General features: G+C 44.0%; 1 protein-coding gene across 2 annotated transcripts in view; it reads left to right on the top strand.

The window, feature by feature from the left end:
- The window catches only part of NEDD4 (NEDD4 E3 ubiquitin protein ligase), a 184,572-nt gene that overhangs the window by 14,575 nt on the left and 151,249 nt on the right, over positions 1 to 18,748 (top strand). For both annotated transcript variants that reach the window (XM_044279683.1, XM_044279682.1), the window contains exon 2: positions 16,444 to 16,517. Coding sequence is in view for 1 of the 2 variants with exons in the window: in XM_044279682.1 (XP_044135617.1) it covers positions 16,444 to 16,517 (74 nt within the window). In the remaining variant the exon portion in view is untranslated. The remainder of the gene's footprint in view (positions 1 to 16,443; positions 16,518 to 18,748) is intronic.

Here is an 18,748-nt window from a genome sequence, read left to right as displayed (position 1 = left end):
CCTCGCTGGCACTATAATCGAATATGCCTACAAAAATGTTTACGAATCGCAGCCGGCACTAGTCAGCGCAGTACAATATCAGCGGAACTCCTTTCCAAAAGACATGCAGTGATGCCGGTGGTGCTCTGCTAAACAAACAGTCCGAAGTAACATAGATGAAAAAGCGTCACTCACCGAAAATTCACAAATCGCAGCTTTATTGTCGGTTAAACACAGCCGGTGCGGGTCACAGATGCAGCTATGTAAGGCAACAGCCGTTTCGCTCTAGATAGTGCTTTATCAAGCCCACCGTGACGCAGTGAAGGAGCGCCGTAAATACCTGTCTCTCTTCAATATGTCACAGCTAGACAGGTGACTCACCATGGCAGAAAGGTTGTTATTTAATAACAATTGACGTAAAAATCCCCCCAAGACTTAGGAGTACAGATTATTTGTGACTATCTGAGATGGGGAGAGACGCACTCTACATTGAGTTTGTCGCTGAGGCACTTTCTTTTATATTTACTAAACAGTGGTACAACCAAATATCCGGAACTGCAATAGGGACACCAGTCTCCTGTACATTTGTAAATCTATTCCTTGCAGAGTTTGAAGATAAATATATATTTACAACTGACGACCACTTTGCGCAATATATCCAAAGTTTTTTTTTTTTTGGTTATATCGATGACGTGTTCATAGTTTGGGCAGGAGATCGATTTCAATTTGAAATATCTCAACACCAACAACATGAATATGAGTTTCACTAGCAAAATAGAAGAGCAGAGTATCGAATTTCTAGATGTACAGGTCAGAATTATAAATGATGAAATATAGACAGCCATATACAGAACCCACTTTTACACTAGAATAGCTTCCACACGTAGCAGTAGCAGTTCCCTTTGGCCAATTTGTGCGACTTGCTAGAATAGTTAAGGCTACTTTCACACTAGCGTTCGATCGGATCCGTTCTGAACGGATCCGATCATAATAATGCAGACGGAGGCTCCGTTCAGAACGGATCCGTCTGCATTATATTAGCATATAAAAGCTAAGTGTGAAAATAGCCTCGTACGGATCCGTCCAGACTTTCAATGTAAAGTCAATGGGGGACGGATCCGCTTGAAGATTGAGCCATATTGTGGCATCTTCAAACGGATCCATCCCCATTGACTTACATTGTAAGTCTGAACGGATCCGCACGCCTCCGCACGGCCAGGCGGACACCCGAACGCTGCAAGCAGCGTTCAGCTGTCCGCCTGTCCGTGCGGAGGCGAGCGGAGCGGAGGCTGAACGCCGCCAGACTGATGCAGTCTGAGCGGATCCGCATCCATTCAGACTGCATCAGGGCTGGACGGAAGCGTTCGGGTCCGCTCGTGAGCCCCTTCAAACGGAGCTCACGAGCGGACCGACGAACGCTAGTGTGAAAGTAGCCTTAGAATGACAGGGAATTTGAACAGCAGAGCAAGGATCTAAAGGTGAGATTTTTGCAGCGTGGATATCCACCGGTCATCATCGATAAGGCATATGATAAAGCATGCATGCGTAGATTAAACAGGAATTTGCATAAAAAGAAAACGCGACTGGTAGAGCGGTGTTCACATTTTGAATTTTCTCCAATGGCCCAGATCATAAAAAGTGTGTTTTTTTATTTTATTTTATTTTATTTTAAATAACTGGCATATGCTGCAGTGAGCTGACCAACTGAATGATAAAACTAAAAATAAGCCTATTGTAAGTTTTAAACGGGCGAAAACCATAGGTGACATAGTTACCAATACGAACCTCCCTGACACTAGCAAAACCTGGCTTGATAAATGGCGTCCCATAGGAAATTTCAAATGTGGACATTGCTCAATGTGTAACTCTATGCGCACAAGCACACATATATTCAGATGGGAGGAATCACACATGTAAAACCCACAGAGCTCTCTCTATATGTGCGTTTTAGGGAACAGAAGAGATCGATCACTACAGGCATTGGCGCTATACGCCTCATAGAACACATCAATGAGGTACATCAAGGGAATAAAGAAGTGTTGAAATGTGCAGGCATTGAAATAGTTAATTTACCTGCGCGAGGTGGAGACAGGAAGCGTATCCTACTTCAAAGAGAAGCTGAATGGATTATTAAAACCGATGCCATGGGAGCATTAGGTTTCAATGATGGTAATGACCTTGTTTGTTATTGTTTCCATATGCATGATTTGGATTCACCTGTCTAGCTGTGACGTATTGAAGAGAGACGGGTATTTACGGCGCTCCTTCACTGTGTCACGGTGGGCTTGATAAAGCACTATCTAGTGCGAAACGGCTGTTGCCTTACATTGCTGCATCTGTGACCTGCACCTGCTATAATAGAATATGTCTAATCTTGTCAAGAATAGGACATGATTTTTTTTTTTTTTTCAGGAACGGAAATGCGGACCTGGAAGTTCGGGTCCGAATCCGGGCAGCACATTGTGTGGCCCCATAGAAATGAATGGGTCCGCAATTCAGTTCCTCAAAATGTGGAACAGAATTGCGGACGTGTGTATGGACCCTTTTTATGCTGTATATTTTACAGCATGGTGTATGGATTATACTGTATATTGTACGGCATGGTGTATGGATTATACTGTAGTCATCTATAGTGCTGTTAGTTTTAGCACAGTAATGTACAGCGCCATCACACTGTTGTTCCTGGCAAGATTAAATGACACAGTAGATGGGGAATGCTATAGGTGATGGCACTGTGGGTGGGGGTGCTATAGGTGATGGCACTGTGGGTGGGGGTGCTATAGGTGATGGCACTGTGGGTGGGGACATGCTAGAGTGTATCAGCTAAACCAAATAACAAGAGTCCGTGAGAAGAAAAGCTAAGAAGTGTGAGGGGTTAATGTCTGACAACCCTGTGTGATCTGGGGTATCCCAGGGTATTTTATTGCTGCAGCATGTGGGGTCCCAGACTCCCAGGGGGCCCCTGGACCACGAGCCTCAGATGGATACATTCCTGCGCAGTCTATTATACCCTTGTGAAAACCCATGAGTTCAAATGATGATCGTAAATACCCCTGATGCTCTGTGTGTGGTGTCCTGTTCTGCAAAAAATACGGATGACATCCATATGCATTCCGTATTTTGCGGAACGGAACAGCTGGCCCCTAATAGAACAGAACTATCCTTGTCCGTAATGCAGACAATAATAGGACATGTTCTATTTATTTATTTATTTTTGCGTAACGAATATACAGAAACGGAATGTACACAGAGTAACTTCAGTTTTTTTGCGGACCAATTGAAATGAATGGTTCCACATATGGTCCGCAAAAAAAAAAAAAATAATAATAATAGAACGGAGACGGAAAGAAAATATGTTCATGTGCATAAGCCCGAAGGCTGGGTTCACATGTGACTAATTAGCTGAGGATTTCCATATGGAAAATCTGCAGCATTGTACAGTACCAGCAAAATGAATCAGTTTTCAGCAATTCTCAGTCACAGGTGGCAGAAAAAATCCACAGCAGAAACTGACCTGTGGTGCGGATTTAAAATCTGCAGCCTGTCACTTTATACATGCAAAGAATGAAACTGCATCTAATCTACAGCTTTTCTGCAACAATATCTGCAGTGTGTGAACACGCTCTTTAGTGCATTTTTTCCCTTCGTCCTAGGACAGCACCAGGAAAGGGGGTCCTCCGCCCAGCACAGGAAACCCACAGATATTTAAGAAGGGTCCTCGCCATTCCTCAGTGGTTTCCTGTCCTGGGAGAGGATTCCTACAAGCTGTCTGCCTGGGAGTAGTTTCTCTCCATGTTAATTCGCCAGCTGGGCTGGGGAGCGTGTTGGGTGAGTTTCCCACTACGCGCTCCCCGAAGATTGTGGAAGCGGCAGGGTGGCATACCTTAGAGGCCTCCTGAGTGATCCCTTTTTGTCTGAGGCATGAAGTGCGGGGCACGTTCGGGCAAGAGGATTGGGGAGCAGGAGTTTGTAGCGGAAGCGCCTCCCATCCGTAGTATCGCGAGACTACAATGACACAGGGAGTGAGATCTCTCAATACTTTGTCTCCTAGTGCGCTGGAGCGCAGGAGATTCGAATTTCTGGCTGCACGTAAGTCCAGCTTGAGTGGTCTGTGGATCCTTGTTCAGAGGGACTGGATCCAAGGCATGTATTGGGCCACTGGCAGCATGGAAGATGCTGGAGAGGCACAGAAGGACCCGTTTACCCCTGCACCCATGGTATGGTTCGAGGGTATGTATGGCAGGGGGTTCTTACCCCTTTTGAGATGTGGGTTTATGATGGCATATTGTCTTTGAGGATAAACCCAGGAAGGTGTTGGCTAAGGCAAAGCATAAGGAATGTGGGCTATGTAAAGCCAAATTACCCCTCTTCTAAGTTAAACTACTGTCGTTCCTGCATAGAAAACAATCTAGTGGAAAAGTCTCCTTCAATGTTCAAGTGTATGAAAAAGCTAATTAGAGAAGAAGTGGGTAATGCCCTTAAATCTAAAAAAGAAGACCATAGAAACCAAGACAGATCTCCTGTGCAGGATTATTCGGACGTCTCTAGTTCAGATGAAAATACCTTGGCGGTAGAAAGTGGGGAAGTTCTATCCGACTCGTCCTCGGAGGAGGATAGGGGTGGTAGACCGTTCTTTCCCATTCAGGACGTTGATCAACTTCTGAAAGCCATTAGAGCTACAATGAATATTGAGGACCCCAAGGAAGTGAGATCAGTACAGGACGTAATGTTTGAGGGGTTGGAAGGTAGAAAAAAAGAGATCTTTTTTCATTCACAAGAATGTGACATCTATGATAACTAACGAGTGGAAGAATCCGGATAAGTGCAGTTTTATTCCCTCGTCGGTTAAGTGCAAATACCCCTTTGACACAGAGGATTCAATACTCTGGGGCTGCGCACCGAAAATTTATGTGCCAATTGCTAAGATTTTGCACAGGTCGTCTTTGCCTTTTGATGATCTAGGGCAGCTTAAAGACGCTAAGTACAGGAAAGCAGATAACTTCCTGAGGCGAACCTGGAATCGGCAGGTGCTTCCCTTAAACCAAATATTGCGACCACATGTACTGCTTGGGCCCTTTATTTTATAGGTTAAGCAGTTAGAGGACCAGATCAGGGATAAGACTCCTAGAGACCAGTTATTAGAAGCCATCCCTGTTATTGCCAAGGCAGCTGACTTTCTGGCGGATGCTTCCACCGATGCTGTTAGGTTGTCTGCTCATTCATCTTCCCTGGCTAATTCGGCACGTAGATTCTTTTAGCTTAAGAATTGGTCAGGGGACGACCTGGTGTCTAAGAATAGGCTATGTAATATTCAGTGTGAGGGAAAATACTTCTTCAGATCTGCCTTAAATGATATTCTTGAGAAAGCAGGAGATGGGAAGAAAGGGTTTCCCTCTACCTTTCGTAAGCAAGGACCTTTTGCTAGAATAGAAGGTTTTCCGGTAGAGAGAAAAGCCTGAATAAGAGATTCCAAGTAGAAATTTTCTTTCTCCAAATCTAAAGGTTTCCTGTTCAGAAACCAAAATTCCGCCTCTTCCAAAAAAGACAACTCCCAATGACGCCAGGGTAGGAGGAAGACTTTTGGACTACCCCCGGCCCCCCCCACGCCTGGTCCAAAATTAGTCTTTATGGGAGGGGTTTAGACTGGAATTCAAGTGTCTTCCCGCATAAAAATTTTTTGTAACTGAGCCGGGCTCAAGGGGCTCTAGAAAGAGAAGTAGAGAAGCTTATTCTAAAAGGTGCACTTATCTCATGTCCTCCATCAGAAGAAGGTATGGGGTTCTAGTCCAGCCTTTTTGTTGTAAAAAAGCCAAGTGGAGATTTCAAGACCATCCTAAATTTGAAAGGATTAAACAAGTTCTTAGAATACAGGAAGTTCAAAATGGACACATTGAAGTTGGTAGTGGACCTCCTATACAAGGACTGTTATATGGTGGTCCTGGACGTCAGGGACGCATATTATCATCTCCCAATATGCCCGGCTCACCAGAAAGTCTGGCACTGGGGGATGATAGAGGCATTTTCAGTTCCAGGTTCTACCCTTTGGGATCTCCATGGCTCCTCATATCTTCACAAAAATCGTAGCGGAAATGGCAGCCCATATAAGGTAAAAGGACATCATGTTTGTGCCATACCTTGACGATTTCTTGATCATAGCTCAGTTCGAACTGAACTGTCTCGCTCACATGCAACAGGTGATCTGCATTCTGAACTATCTATGGTGGATAATCAATGCGGAGAAGTCCAGAATGGTTTCTCAGAAGGTTCAACAGTTCCTGGGCATATTACTGGACTCTACATCTCAGAAATCTCTTATCTCTTTTGCCTCCAGAGAAGATCCAGAGAGTAAGTTAATAGTAGATCTGCTTATTCGGAATCCTTTTTTGTCTATCAGGAACGGCATGTCGGCTCTTGGAACTCTAACCTCCTGCATTCCAGTGGTTCCGTGGGCCCACTCCAGGAGCCTCCATGGGAGATTCTCCAGACATGGTCAGGAAAGATGGAGGAGTTAGGCCCCTTTTACATGAGCGAGTATTCTGCGTGGGTGCAATGCGTGATGCAAACGCATTGCGCCCACACGGAATCCAGACCCATTCATTTAAATGGGGCTGTGTACATGAGCGATGTTTTTCACGCATTACTTTTGCGTTGCGTGAAAATTGCAGCATGTTCTATATTCTGCGTTTTTTTTATTTTTTATTTATATATTTATTTATTTATTTATTTTTTTCCACTCAACGCTGGCCCCATAAAAGTGAATGGAGCTGCGTAAAAATCGCATTGCATCCGCAAGCAAGTGCGGAGGCGATGTGTTTTGCATGGATGGTTGCTAAGAGAGGTTTGTAAACATTCAGTTTTTTATCATTGCATCCGCTCCCATTGCATCCTCTCGAAAAAAAAAAAACGATCGCAAACAAAACTGAATGAACTTGTTTGCGAAATCGCGCAGTTTTCACTGAACGCATCCGGACCTGATCCGGACACGCTCGTCTGCAAGACAGACAGACATGCAGTTCCCTAAAATGGTGGCTGGATCCAGACAATCTCGTCTGGGGAGTTCCTTGGAGGATTGTGGACCTAATAGTCAGGTTCAGGGCAGGGTTCAGCTTGGATGTATCTAGTTTGTGCTGAATCCAGCTGGGTTGTGAAAATTAATTCTGTGTCAAATGTTGGCACAAACTAATAGTTTATATAAGTATCTAGTTAAACTAGTCCGGCAGCCCCACCTGTGTCATAACTAGAGATGAGCAAATTTCCACTTATGAAATTTGTTCACACTTTGTTGGTTAAAGGTGAATTGAGTTATGGATTCCGTTACCACAGACCATAACGCAATTCTATGACGGAATGCATAACGGAATACCTTTTAGAGGCATTCCGTTATTAATTCTGTCATAGAAGTCTACGGCCTGCAAAACGGATCCGTACCATTTCCGTTATGCAGGGGATGTTGTGGAAATTTTATTAGAATGTGTATTTAATATATTGTGTATTGTCATCATGTCTCTCAGTGTCAGGGTAAACCATTGGAGTGGATATCTTCCCGTATGTCCTGTCACAGCTGCTGGGCGCAGGGGTCTCCGTCGGCGAATGGTCCATATGCTAAGCTCTGGGCTGTGGGCCGGGGGAGACTGATGTGTTCAGCAAAGCAGTGTTTTGTTGGCTCATGTATGGATGCCGGCTAGGGCCCCCGCGTAAGATGCAGATTTATTGGCTTGGCGTGGATGCATTTGTTAAGAGAACAATATAACGAAAGGAACGTGCGTTGTTTGTCTCTAGTGTGCCTGATCAGCCGCTGGAGATAATGACGTTGTCCTGTAAATAAACATGCATGAGGATCATAGAATTTTATCTGGCATTGATCACTGAGCAAGTGGTAATGGTAGATTTTTGCATACATGTGTTAGCTGGCTATGTTATGCTAAATGATGGGGTCTTGTCTTCCTATGTCATCACTTCCTATATGTCATCACTTCCTGTATCCTTGTCTTGGGCCAGCCCCTTTTACACCTTTTGTGAGTAAATAAAAGTGAACAGACTGAGCAGGGAGGAGAGGAGTGCTCAGCAAGAATTCAAGATGGTAACACCTGGGTCTGGCTCTGACTGCGGCTGAGGGAAAGGGGGTTTACATTTCCTTACAGAAAGATATTGGAGAGCAGATTACAACTATTAATATTTCTACAACAGGGAGGACTGCATATTGAAATGAATGGGTCAGGATTCAGTGCGGGTGCTATGCATTCACGTCACGCATTGCACCCGCGCGGAAAACTCGCTCATGTGAAAGGGGCCTTAGGGTGAAAAGGATAAGGGATTAAAAGATCCCAGGTTCTAGTCCTCTAAAGGGGGCTAATAGTTATTAAATAAAAAAACACCCCAAAATTTTGGTATCGTGACAACCCTATTCCCCCTGGTCTTGTTTTCAATTTGGACCAGGAGGATCAGTTTTCACCATGTAACAAATTACTCTGGTCTCCATCCTGTATGCAGCTCCTGCTGTTGTGTCCAGCCCCATGATGCACTTCTTTCTTTGCCATGGCTCCAGCACCTCCCCCAGTTAGATATAGCTTCTCCCTCCCAGCTAGTTACCTAGACACTCCTCTGTCACTGCCCCAGTTGCTGCTGTGACGTGCCCATGGACATAACGTCACAGGAAATAACAAAGAGCTGCGTGGACATGGTCATGTCACCACGGCCCAGAATAGATGATAGGATAGCATTAAAGGTAAAAGAAATAAATTACACAATTAGAGCTACCTTTTCATTTTTCTTCCTTGTCTCCCTAGAGCCATAACTTTTTTTTATTTTTCCATTTCCGTATCCATATCAGCGCTTGTTTTTTGCGGGACAAGTTGTACTTTCTGTTGCCACCATTTAATACACTGTAGTGGGAAGTGAGAAAAAATTCCAAATGAGGTGGAATTGAAAAAGAAATGCAATTCCTCCATACTTTTACCGTTTTTTTCCTTACGGCCAAAACTGACCTGTGCCCTTCATTCACACAACGATACCACATATGTATAGGTTTTCTATGTCTAAATACTGTAAAAATAAATAAAAAATTTGAAAAATAAAATTCTGACCCCCATAACTTTTTTATAGTTATGCCTACTGAGCTGTGTGGGGACTCATTTTCTGCGACAGTCTGTAGTTTTTATTGATACCTTTTTGGAGTGTGTGACTTTTTGATCACATTTTATTTAAAAAAATTTGGGTGAAAGAACCGATGAAAAAATGTCGGGTTGGCCATTTTGATACTTTTTTTCATTCTGCCATTTGCGTATTTAAAAAATATTACGGGCATTTTCTGACACTGTAATGCCCATGATGTGTATTTTTTTTTTGATTATTTGTGTATTTGTTATTGTAAGTAAAAATATATATAATTTGTTTTATGTTTTTGTTGCCAGTCTAGGACGCTACAATGTTCAGTACTTTTGGGTTAGGGTTTAGGGTATTATATATAGAGGGCATTCATTTAAACTAGCAATCCAAAGTGGGCTTTGGTACTGAGGTAACAGACCGTACCACAGTCCACTTTGGATTGCTAGTTTAAATTGTTTGTAAATACGCAGATATGAATACGGTAGAAATTCACTGAAGTCTCGTGCAACTTTGGCCGATACTAACTTTGGCTCCTTGGAACCAATACTATTTAATGCTGTATGGAAACAACGTTAAAATCGACATATTTGAATGAACCAACTTCGGATCACAGAGGGAAGAGCGAGCATCGGGCGTCACTGAGCTCGGCGCATGCCCAGTGACGACGATGAAGCTCCTGCCCTCAGTCTCCAGCAAATCGCACTGGCGCAGCCCTCAGTGGGTACTGCGTCTGCGCGAGACTTCGCTCGGCCGTCAGGGAGGGGGAGGAGAGGGATGAGACGCTGTGGGCCGTTAGGGATTCAGGAGGAAGGCGTTTTGGGCACTGCAGGGGGGCGTTACTGGGCACACAAAGTGGAACATAACGCTCCACTGGGCACCTTCAGGATTAGTTAGCATGATTATAAAAGTCGTTTTTCAGCAAAACTACTGGACGGATTACAGTATAGAACAGCAAATCCCATTCAAGGTAATCTGTGGAGCATGACTGGTTTAAAATCAGAATTTGTGTTATGAGAGGTGACAGAATCCCTTTAATGTAGCCTTAGCCTTAATGACATATAAAGTACCCGAAGGTCATATGCATTACAGGATTGTATGATGCCGGCTCACAAATTGAGCTTGCCCCAATACAGCAGTCCCCCCGCCTGAATTGACCAGGTTCGGAGATGGCTCTGATCCTGGTCGTTTAACACCTCAGTTACTGCTGTCAATAACGACTGTGCGATCTGTTGGTTAGACAGAGGAAGGGGCCTCGCTCTGTGCTCCAATCCGAGCCTCTGCAGTGAAATTGTGGAGCTCTGATAAGCCTGTAATAGCAAGCTGCCTGCAAAGCTGCATCTGAAGCATGGCTTAAAGGGATATTCCAGTTGTGGCACGTTATCCCCTAGCCACAGGTAAGAATAAAACCAAAATGCACTGGCTGTGTCCTTAAGCGGTTAATGCTGTATTAAAGTGCAAAATATAAACTTTCCTTTTGAGATTAAGAAAATCCTCTTGGATTACCCGATATTGGTAAATTAAATTATGTACACCATTTCTGTGCCTGTTTTAGGAAGCCTTTACACGCGGCAGATATTGTGGCAGAAAATTCCGCGACTGAAAATCAGTTCCATTCATTTGAATTGGGGAAGCAAACATGGATTTCTGCAAGCCCCCATTAAGGTGAATAGAACTGATTTTCAGTCACGGAATTTTCTACCAAAAAATCTACCATGTGTGAAGGCACCCTTGGAGCTGCAGGTCAGATTTCCTGATCAGCATAATAAAATCTATATTATTCTTTAAACTACCCTGTTTCTCCAAAAATAAAACCCATCCCCGAAAATAAGCCCTAGCTTGATTTTAATTTTTTGTGTGTTTTTGGAGTAGGTTTGAAATATAAGCCCTACTTCAAAATTAAGCCCTAGTTACAATTCATTAAAAACAATGTTCAAGCAGCTATACACAGTGGCATAGCGTGGGGGGGGGTGACCAGCAGGGCCGCACTGCCAGTAGGCAATCACCCCAGGCGACACGGCCCTGCTCACAAGTGGGATAGGGGGCGGTGGCAGGGCACAGGGAGATGAGCGCTTCCATTGTGGAAGTGCTCATCCCCATAGTCATCTGTATCGCCGTCCTCAGGACAGCGATACATATGGATGTGCTGCGGGGCAGGGGAGAGGCATCTCGCCTGTAGCCTATCAGAGGCCGATGCAGGCAGTGTGATGATGTATAGAGCGGGACACAGGCCGGAAGAGGCCTGCATCGCATCACTGCCATGGAGGTAAGTATAAGTGTTTATTTTTTTTTATATGGTACAATACTGGCTACTGGCACATGATTGGGGGCCGTCTATGGGGGGCACTTCTCACTGGCACATGATGGGGGGCACTTACTGGCACATTATTGGGGGCACATATTACTACCATATTATTGGGGGGGCACTGTGGGGGCATCTATGGGACACATCTTACTGGCACATTATTGGGGGCATCTATGGGGCACTTTACTGGCACATTATTGGGTGGCACTATGGGGGCACTTCTTACTGGCAAATTTTTGGGGGGGCATCTACTGAGGACACAAATGAGTATTTTATATGGGGGGCTCTGTATAGGGGCAATTATACTGGGACACATTATGGTGGGTACTATGTAGAAGGGGGGAGAGGAGTACTATGGGGTCATCTACGAGGGCACTAAGAAGGGGTATTTTATATATGCAAATTATGGGGGAAACCGAGGGCATCTACTAGGGCACTATATATGGGGCATTTTATACTGGTACATTATGGGGGCACTAGGAGGAAGGCGGGAGAGGAGCACTATGGGGGCACTGTATAGGGGTATTTTATGCTGGTACATTATGGGGACATTAGCTCAAAAGGGGGTATTTTTTGTACTCACATTATAAGGCCTCATGCACACGACCATGGTGTGTTTTGCAGTCCGCAAATCGCAGATACGCAAAACACTGGCGTCCGTGCGCGTTCCGCACAACCCTCAATATTTAATGCCTATTCTTGTCCGCGCTTTGACATGTTATGTTAGAGTTTTTTTTTGCGGGGCCACGGAACGGAGCAACGGATGCGGGCAGCACACGGAGTGCTGTCCGCGTCTTTTGCGGCCCCATTGAAGTGAATGGGTCCGCATCCGAGCCGCCAAAACGGCGGCTCGGATGCGGACCAAAACAGCCGTGTGCATGAGGCCTAAGGAGAATTACTACTACTGGGAGCATTATGGTGGCTTTTATTACTACTGGGGGTCTAGTATGGGCACTATGGGAGCATTATTACTTCTGGGGCACTGTAGGAGCACTATTACTACCATGTGTGCTCTAGCAGAGAATTATTCCTATTGGTGGGACTTTTGGGAGCACTATTACTGTGGGGGCACCTTGGCACAGTATCAGCTTACCACAATCATTTTTGGGGGATGTTATGTTTATACCATTAGTGTCAGGGGCACTATTTGCTGGGCGCAGTCATTTTAGGGCACTGTGTGCTAATAATTATTGAAGGGCACTATCTGTGTGGTACTACTATTATCAGAGGGTTTATCTGTTTCTGCAGTATAATATTAGGGAGCACAGCGGCACAGTATTAGGGGTGGTAGGATGATTTGTCCAGAAGATGGGAGGATGATGGAAAAGTAGTAAACTAAGATTTTAATTTTTTTTTTCAAATGGCAGAGACGAGAAATGGCTGAAAAATGGAGGGAAGGATCCTCGACATCAAAGGAGACATCACTGGATGTAAGAGGTATGGGGCGCTGTATTACCCTGTATGTTCTGTAGTGATGGGAGGGTGGATATAGAATTTGGCCCACACTATAGCAGTCTGGCCCCAGACTTCAGGTCACACTGAATTCTGGGAGCTCACACCCATCTACTACATTATCTGTACACAAAGAGTTATCACGTGTTATCTGTGGTGTTACATAGGACTGCAGGTGACATCTACTACATTATCTGTAAAAAAGGGGCGTAGCCACAAGTTGGGGGGGGGGGGGGGAGTGCAATACTTTGCTTGCCCCGGGTGCTGGCAACCCACGCCACACCACTGGTTATACATGTAAAAAAAAAATAGAATACAGTAGGACAGAAGACCCTTAGAAAGAAAGCAGAGACCTTCAAAAAGAATTGTACCCCACAACGATAAGGGTTGGCTAATGCCGGGTACAGGTTGTCACACTCGCTTCGCTCCAGACCCGAGCCAGATAAGGCAGTCACACACACAGCGGGTACTGGTAGTCCCACTAATGCTGTCACACACAGAATGGGTAGCGCTGGTCCCACTGACATCACTCCACTCCCGAGCCGGAGCATTGTGGCTGCCCCCGGCACCAGGGGGAGCTGCTGCAGTGGAACAGCAAGTGATTTGACAATGATGCGCCTTTGACGCAAGTGAGGTGTGTGAGGAGGTCTGGTGAGTGAGTGTTCATGAATTGCAGTTTAGACCCCTTGCAGACGAGTGTCCAAATGCGTTCAGTGAAGAATGCGCGATGTGCCTGTGATTGCGTTCAGTTTTTATCGTGCGGGTGCAATGTGATTTAATGCGTTTTGCACACGCGTGATAAAAAACTAAATGTATACAAACAACATCTCTTAGCAATCATCTGTGAAAAAAACGCATCGCGCAGGAATACTCGCTCATGTGAAATACTCGCTCATGCACACGACCGTAGGTGTGTTTTGCAGTCTGCAAATAGCGGATACGCAAAACACTGGCACATGTTATATTTTTTTTTTAGCGGGGCCACGGAACGGAGCAACGGATGCGGGCAGCAACTTTTGCGGCCCCATTGAAGTGAATGTGAAATACTCGCTCATGTGGCCTTAATGTTGACCGTTGTACAGTACACGGAAATAGGATTTCAATAAATTAGTGATAGAATTCAGGCTTTGGAGAGTTATGCTGATGTTCGAGAACGTAATGACATGATTATATTTCAATAAATGTCATTTATTTATTTATTTTTTCCAGACATCCCCCAAAAATAAGCCCTAGCCCTTTTTTTTGGAGCAAATATATAAATATATTTTTGGAGAAATGCGGTGTGCAGATTTTGTTACTGTGGGCAGCTAGGACACTATTTTTTCGCCTGTTTGTGCTCTTTTGTATGAACCCCTTTTATTTCAGTATAATTAAACACTCGGGCTGTGATTGCTAATAATTCTCCATCTTTACTGCTTATAGATGTGAGATGGTAACTGTATACTCTCCATATGCCTGTATTACTGTAACTTTCTATATTTTATAGCTCGTATCGATTATTTTATTTTTGACTCTGGTGAGCCACATGGAGGTCAAGGAAAGGAAAACTTACTGCAGCATACAGTGCAAAATCATTCTGTGCAATAAAATATACCACCAAGAAAAGAATACTGAATATCTAAAGGCCCCTTTACACTGACAGATGAGTCTGACGATTGCCAGGAAGGAACGCTTTCTTCCCGACATTCCCTTGCTCATCAGTGAAGGAGAAATCCCCTGCACAGTATGATGATGAGGGATTGCTACTACCATCGCTCGTCCCCATACTGAATTGTTGTTTCTGAGCAGCAGAGGCTGTTTAGATGGCACAATCTGCTGCCAGCAAATGATTTAGGTGACTGCATCATTGATCCTATTACCCAATGAACCAGTGTTTCCTGCGTTCATCAGGTAATTGGCAGCACCTTTACACCGCCAGATTATCGCTAAACAGCATTAGTACAAACATTTGTTAGTGGTAATATGCCCGAACATCGGGCAGTTCAAAGGGGCCTTAAAGGGAGTCTGTTACCAATATTCCATGTTTTATACTGTGTGCATGGAGACAAACACATGATAGCAATGTTTCTTCTGTTCTTCTTGTCCGATTTTCTAAAACTGAAAACGAGGTTATAAAGATATGCAAATGAGGGCTCGCAAGTGCCCAGCGGTGGCGTTCTTGCTCTAAGCGCCTAGGCACTCAGGCCTTTGCACAGCTAACTCCTCCCTGGGGTATCTTCTGGTCAGCCCCATTGAAGTGAATGAGGCTGAGCATGATGCCAAGCACAGCCGCTATACAATGTACTCGGTGCTGTGCTCGGTTAGCTGTGAGAAGGCTGCAGTGCCCCCACCAAGCACACACTGAAAAAATGTTGGAAGAACCCTTTAACTGTATTGTACTGGTTGTTACACTACGGATAGAACGTATAGTCCTTTAGGGTTTTCTGATGAAAACTTGTATTACAAAATGTGTTGTCATTGTTTTTGCTGTTGCAGTTATTTTTTTAAGTGCCTGTATAATTAAAACACTGTCAGCAGGCAATATCGTGTTAGAAAAAACTCTCTTTTTAGACTTGCCTCCATCCCAGCTTAGGTACTCCCACTAGCAGTGACGTGATGTTCTTTACTAGTGTCTGCTGAGAACGTTGATTGGCTGCGGTAGTCTTGTGACCAAGAACAGGTTCCTGTGACTTTTGGTTTAGCAGGGACTCCTGGCAGCTATGGCACTAGAATGGAGGCTGTAGTTGTTTTTTAGTTTTGTTATTTCTAACACACTTCTGCCTGCCGCTAGTGTATTAAGACCACTAGACAGCCCCCTTAACACTCTCTTATTAGTCTCATTAGGGGTTCTTTAGCTTTAGAGTACTTTCATACTAGAGTTTTTCTTTTCCGGCATAGAGTTCCGTCCTAGGGGCTCAATACCGGAAAAGAACTGATCAGTTTTATCCTAATGCATTCTGAATGGAGAGCAATCCGTTCAGGAGGCATCGGGTTTTATGCTACGGTTTTATCTCCTGCCAAAAAAACTGAACACTTCTATAGGAATGTATTAGTGCCGGATCCGGCATTCAAAATACCGCAATACCGGATCCGTCCTAACGGTCTGCGCAATATATAACGGATCAGTTTCTCCGGATGTCAAAGGGAGAGACTGATCCGTTTTTGCAATGCATTTGTAAGACGGATCCGCATCTGGATCCGTCTACAAATGCTTTGCGTTTGCATGCTGATTGCCGGATCTGGCAGGAAGTTCTGGCGACAGAACTGCTTGCCGGATCACTCGCAAGTGTGAAAGTACCATTTGATTTAACCGGTTATGTGCAAATGTAGTACTGTTTATCTACCAGTATATACCAGTACATTATGCCTTTAAAAAATATATTGAAGTCTGACACCCCTTTGATCAGCGGTTCTGCAACAGAGCTACATCTGAACCGCTGATTAGCAGGGTGTCGGACCACGCCGATCAGCTAGAGATGGCCTATCCTAATGAGAGGCCATTACTTAGTAAAGCCCGCACAGCCCCTTTAATAACTGGAAAGTAGATTGCCTTGTCTTATTCATTTTAATTAGTTAAAAAAATATTGGTAACTAAAATATTTATTTTAGAAATGTATTTTTTGTAGGAAAATTCACGTGTGCTTCGAGTTAAAGTTATCGCTGGATTTGGACTGGCAAAAAAAGATCTTCTAGGAGCAAGGTAAGCTACTTCAAGTGGGTTGTTGTCCTGGTCCAGTTTTCATGCTAGACTCGCCCCTTCAAGTCGCTGGGTCTGTGGAAACAAACAGTGCACGGATGCATTACTTGCAGCGCAGTCGGTTTGTCATGAATGGTTGCTAGGAAAGGCAGGATGGACATTGTTTAGTGTGAAAAACAACTGACATACTGAGGAAAAATCTGACAAACAGAATGCAGTTGGAAACCAAACTGATTGAACATAGATAAGAAATTTAGTTTTTAGCAGACCGAGCACAGACAAGCCTCACCTCACTCGCCTGGATGTCTCGCTGCACTTAGTATAACGGGCCTTTCACAGCACAGGGTCAAGATTTTGTGAGGATCATCCACAAAATGGGATTCAATTTATAATATGCAGTGCATATTGATTTCAGTTAGATGTAGAAACAACCTCTTTACATATATGCTATGCATCAAGGGTTTACACAGTTGTAACACATTATAAATTCCTATTCACCCTAATAGAGCTCTATTAGGGTGAATAGGTCAAGGGATTTAAAAAAAAACGCAAAAATAAAAAAAAAATCGGCCCTCTTCCCAATTTTACATATAAAATATATAAACAATAAAAAATTAACATATTACATATCGCCACGTCCGCTAAAGTCGAAACTATAAAAAAATAAAAAAAATATCTACCGTACTATGCGGTGAACCCAATAGCAAAAAAAAAAAACACGCGCAATTCACCATTTTTTTGAAAACCTTGTCCCCCAAAAAATAGTATAGGACTGGTCTATTATGGTCTGGACGTTCCATAAAATGCGGATTGCACGCGGCTTTTATCTTTTGATTTTTTTTTTTTGTGGTATCGAGTATCGCAATACTTTTTCATGGTATCTAAATCAAATCAAAATTTTGGTATCGTGACAGCCCTGGAGGGGCCTGAAATTCACATTGTAGGTGCGTTCCCACTCTGAGAGACAGAATGAAAATAAAAAAAATCAGGAAATCACATTGTATGATTTTTAAAGAATTTATTTGTCTTGCAATGCTGAACATAAGTATTTGAACACCTGAGAAAATTAGTGTTAATATTTGGTACAGAAGCCTTTGTTTGCAATTACAGAGGACAAACGTTTCCTGTAGTTCTTGACCAGGTTTGCACACACTGCAATAGGGTTTTTGGCCCACTCCTCCACACAGATCTCCTCTAGATCTGTCAGGTTTCAGGGCTGTCGCTGAGCAACACAGAGTTTCAGCTCCCTCCAAAGATGTTCTATTGGATTTAGGTCTGGAGACTGACTAGGCCACTCCAGGACCTTGATATGCTTCTTACAGAGCCACTCCTTGGTTATCCTGGCTTTGTGCTTCGGGTTGTTGTCATGTTGGAAGACCCAGCCACGACCCATCTTCAATGCTCTGACTGAGGGAAGTAGGTTGTTGCTCAAAATATCACAATAAATGGCCCCATTCATGCTCTCCTTAATACAGTGCAGTCGCCCTGTCCCCTTCGCAGAAAAGCACCCCCAAAGCATGATGTTACCACCCCCATGCTTCACAGTAGGGATGGTCTTGGGATTCAACTCATCCTTCTTTTTCCTCCAAACAAAATGAGTGAGGTTTAGACCAAAAAGTTCTACTTTGTTCTCATCTGACCACATGACTTTCTCCCATGCCTTCTCTCCAGATGGTCATTGGCAAACTTCAGACGGGCCTGGACATGTGATGACTTGAGGAGGGGAAACTTCTGTGCAATACATGATTTGAAACCATGACGGCGTAGTGTTCTACCTACAGTGACCTTTAAAACTGTGCTCCCAGCTCTCCATGTCATTGACCAGCACCTCCCTTGTAGTTCTGGGCTGATTCCTCACCTTTCTTATCATCAGTGATACCCCACAAGATGAGATCTTACATGGAGCCCCAGTCCGAGGGAGACTGACTCTTTTAGCCTCTAACATTTTCAATTTAAATTTTCAATTTAGCCTCTTTCAATTTTCAACAGTTTCATCTATTTTCACCAAGCTACTTGACATTTGCCCCGTAACCCTTTCTAGCCTTGTGGAGGTCCACAATTTTGTCTCTGGTGTCTTTTGACAGCTTTTTGGTCTTGCCCATGGTAGTAGTAGGGTGACCACATTTCCTAACTGCCATTCAGGGACACTTACTTTCACAAGTGCATTTCGTCAAACGTATACTTGAGACTGGCCAAAACATATCTGCCTGTGCATTTTTCAGTATTTCTGCACA

Source organism: Bufo gargarizans, chromosome 2, assembly GCF_014858855.1.
Source record: "Bufo gargarizans isolate SCDJY-AF-19 chromosome 2, ASM1485885v1, whole genome shotgun sequence".
Taxonomy (NCBI): domain Eukaryota; kingdom Metazoa; phylum Chordata; class Amphibia; order Anura; family Bufonidae; genus Bufo; species Bufo gargarizans.
Note: the sequence above shows the minus strand (reverse complement) of the source record. Positions and strands in the feature narration are given on the sequence as shown.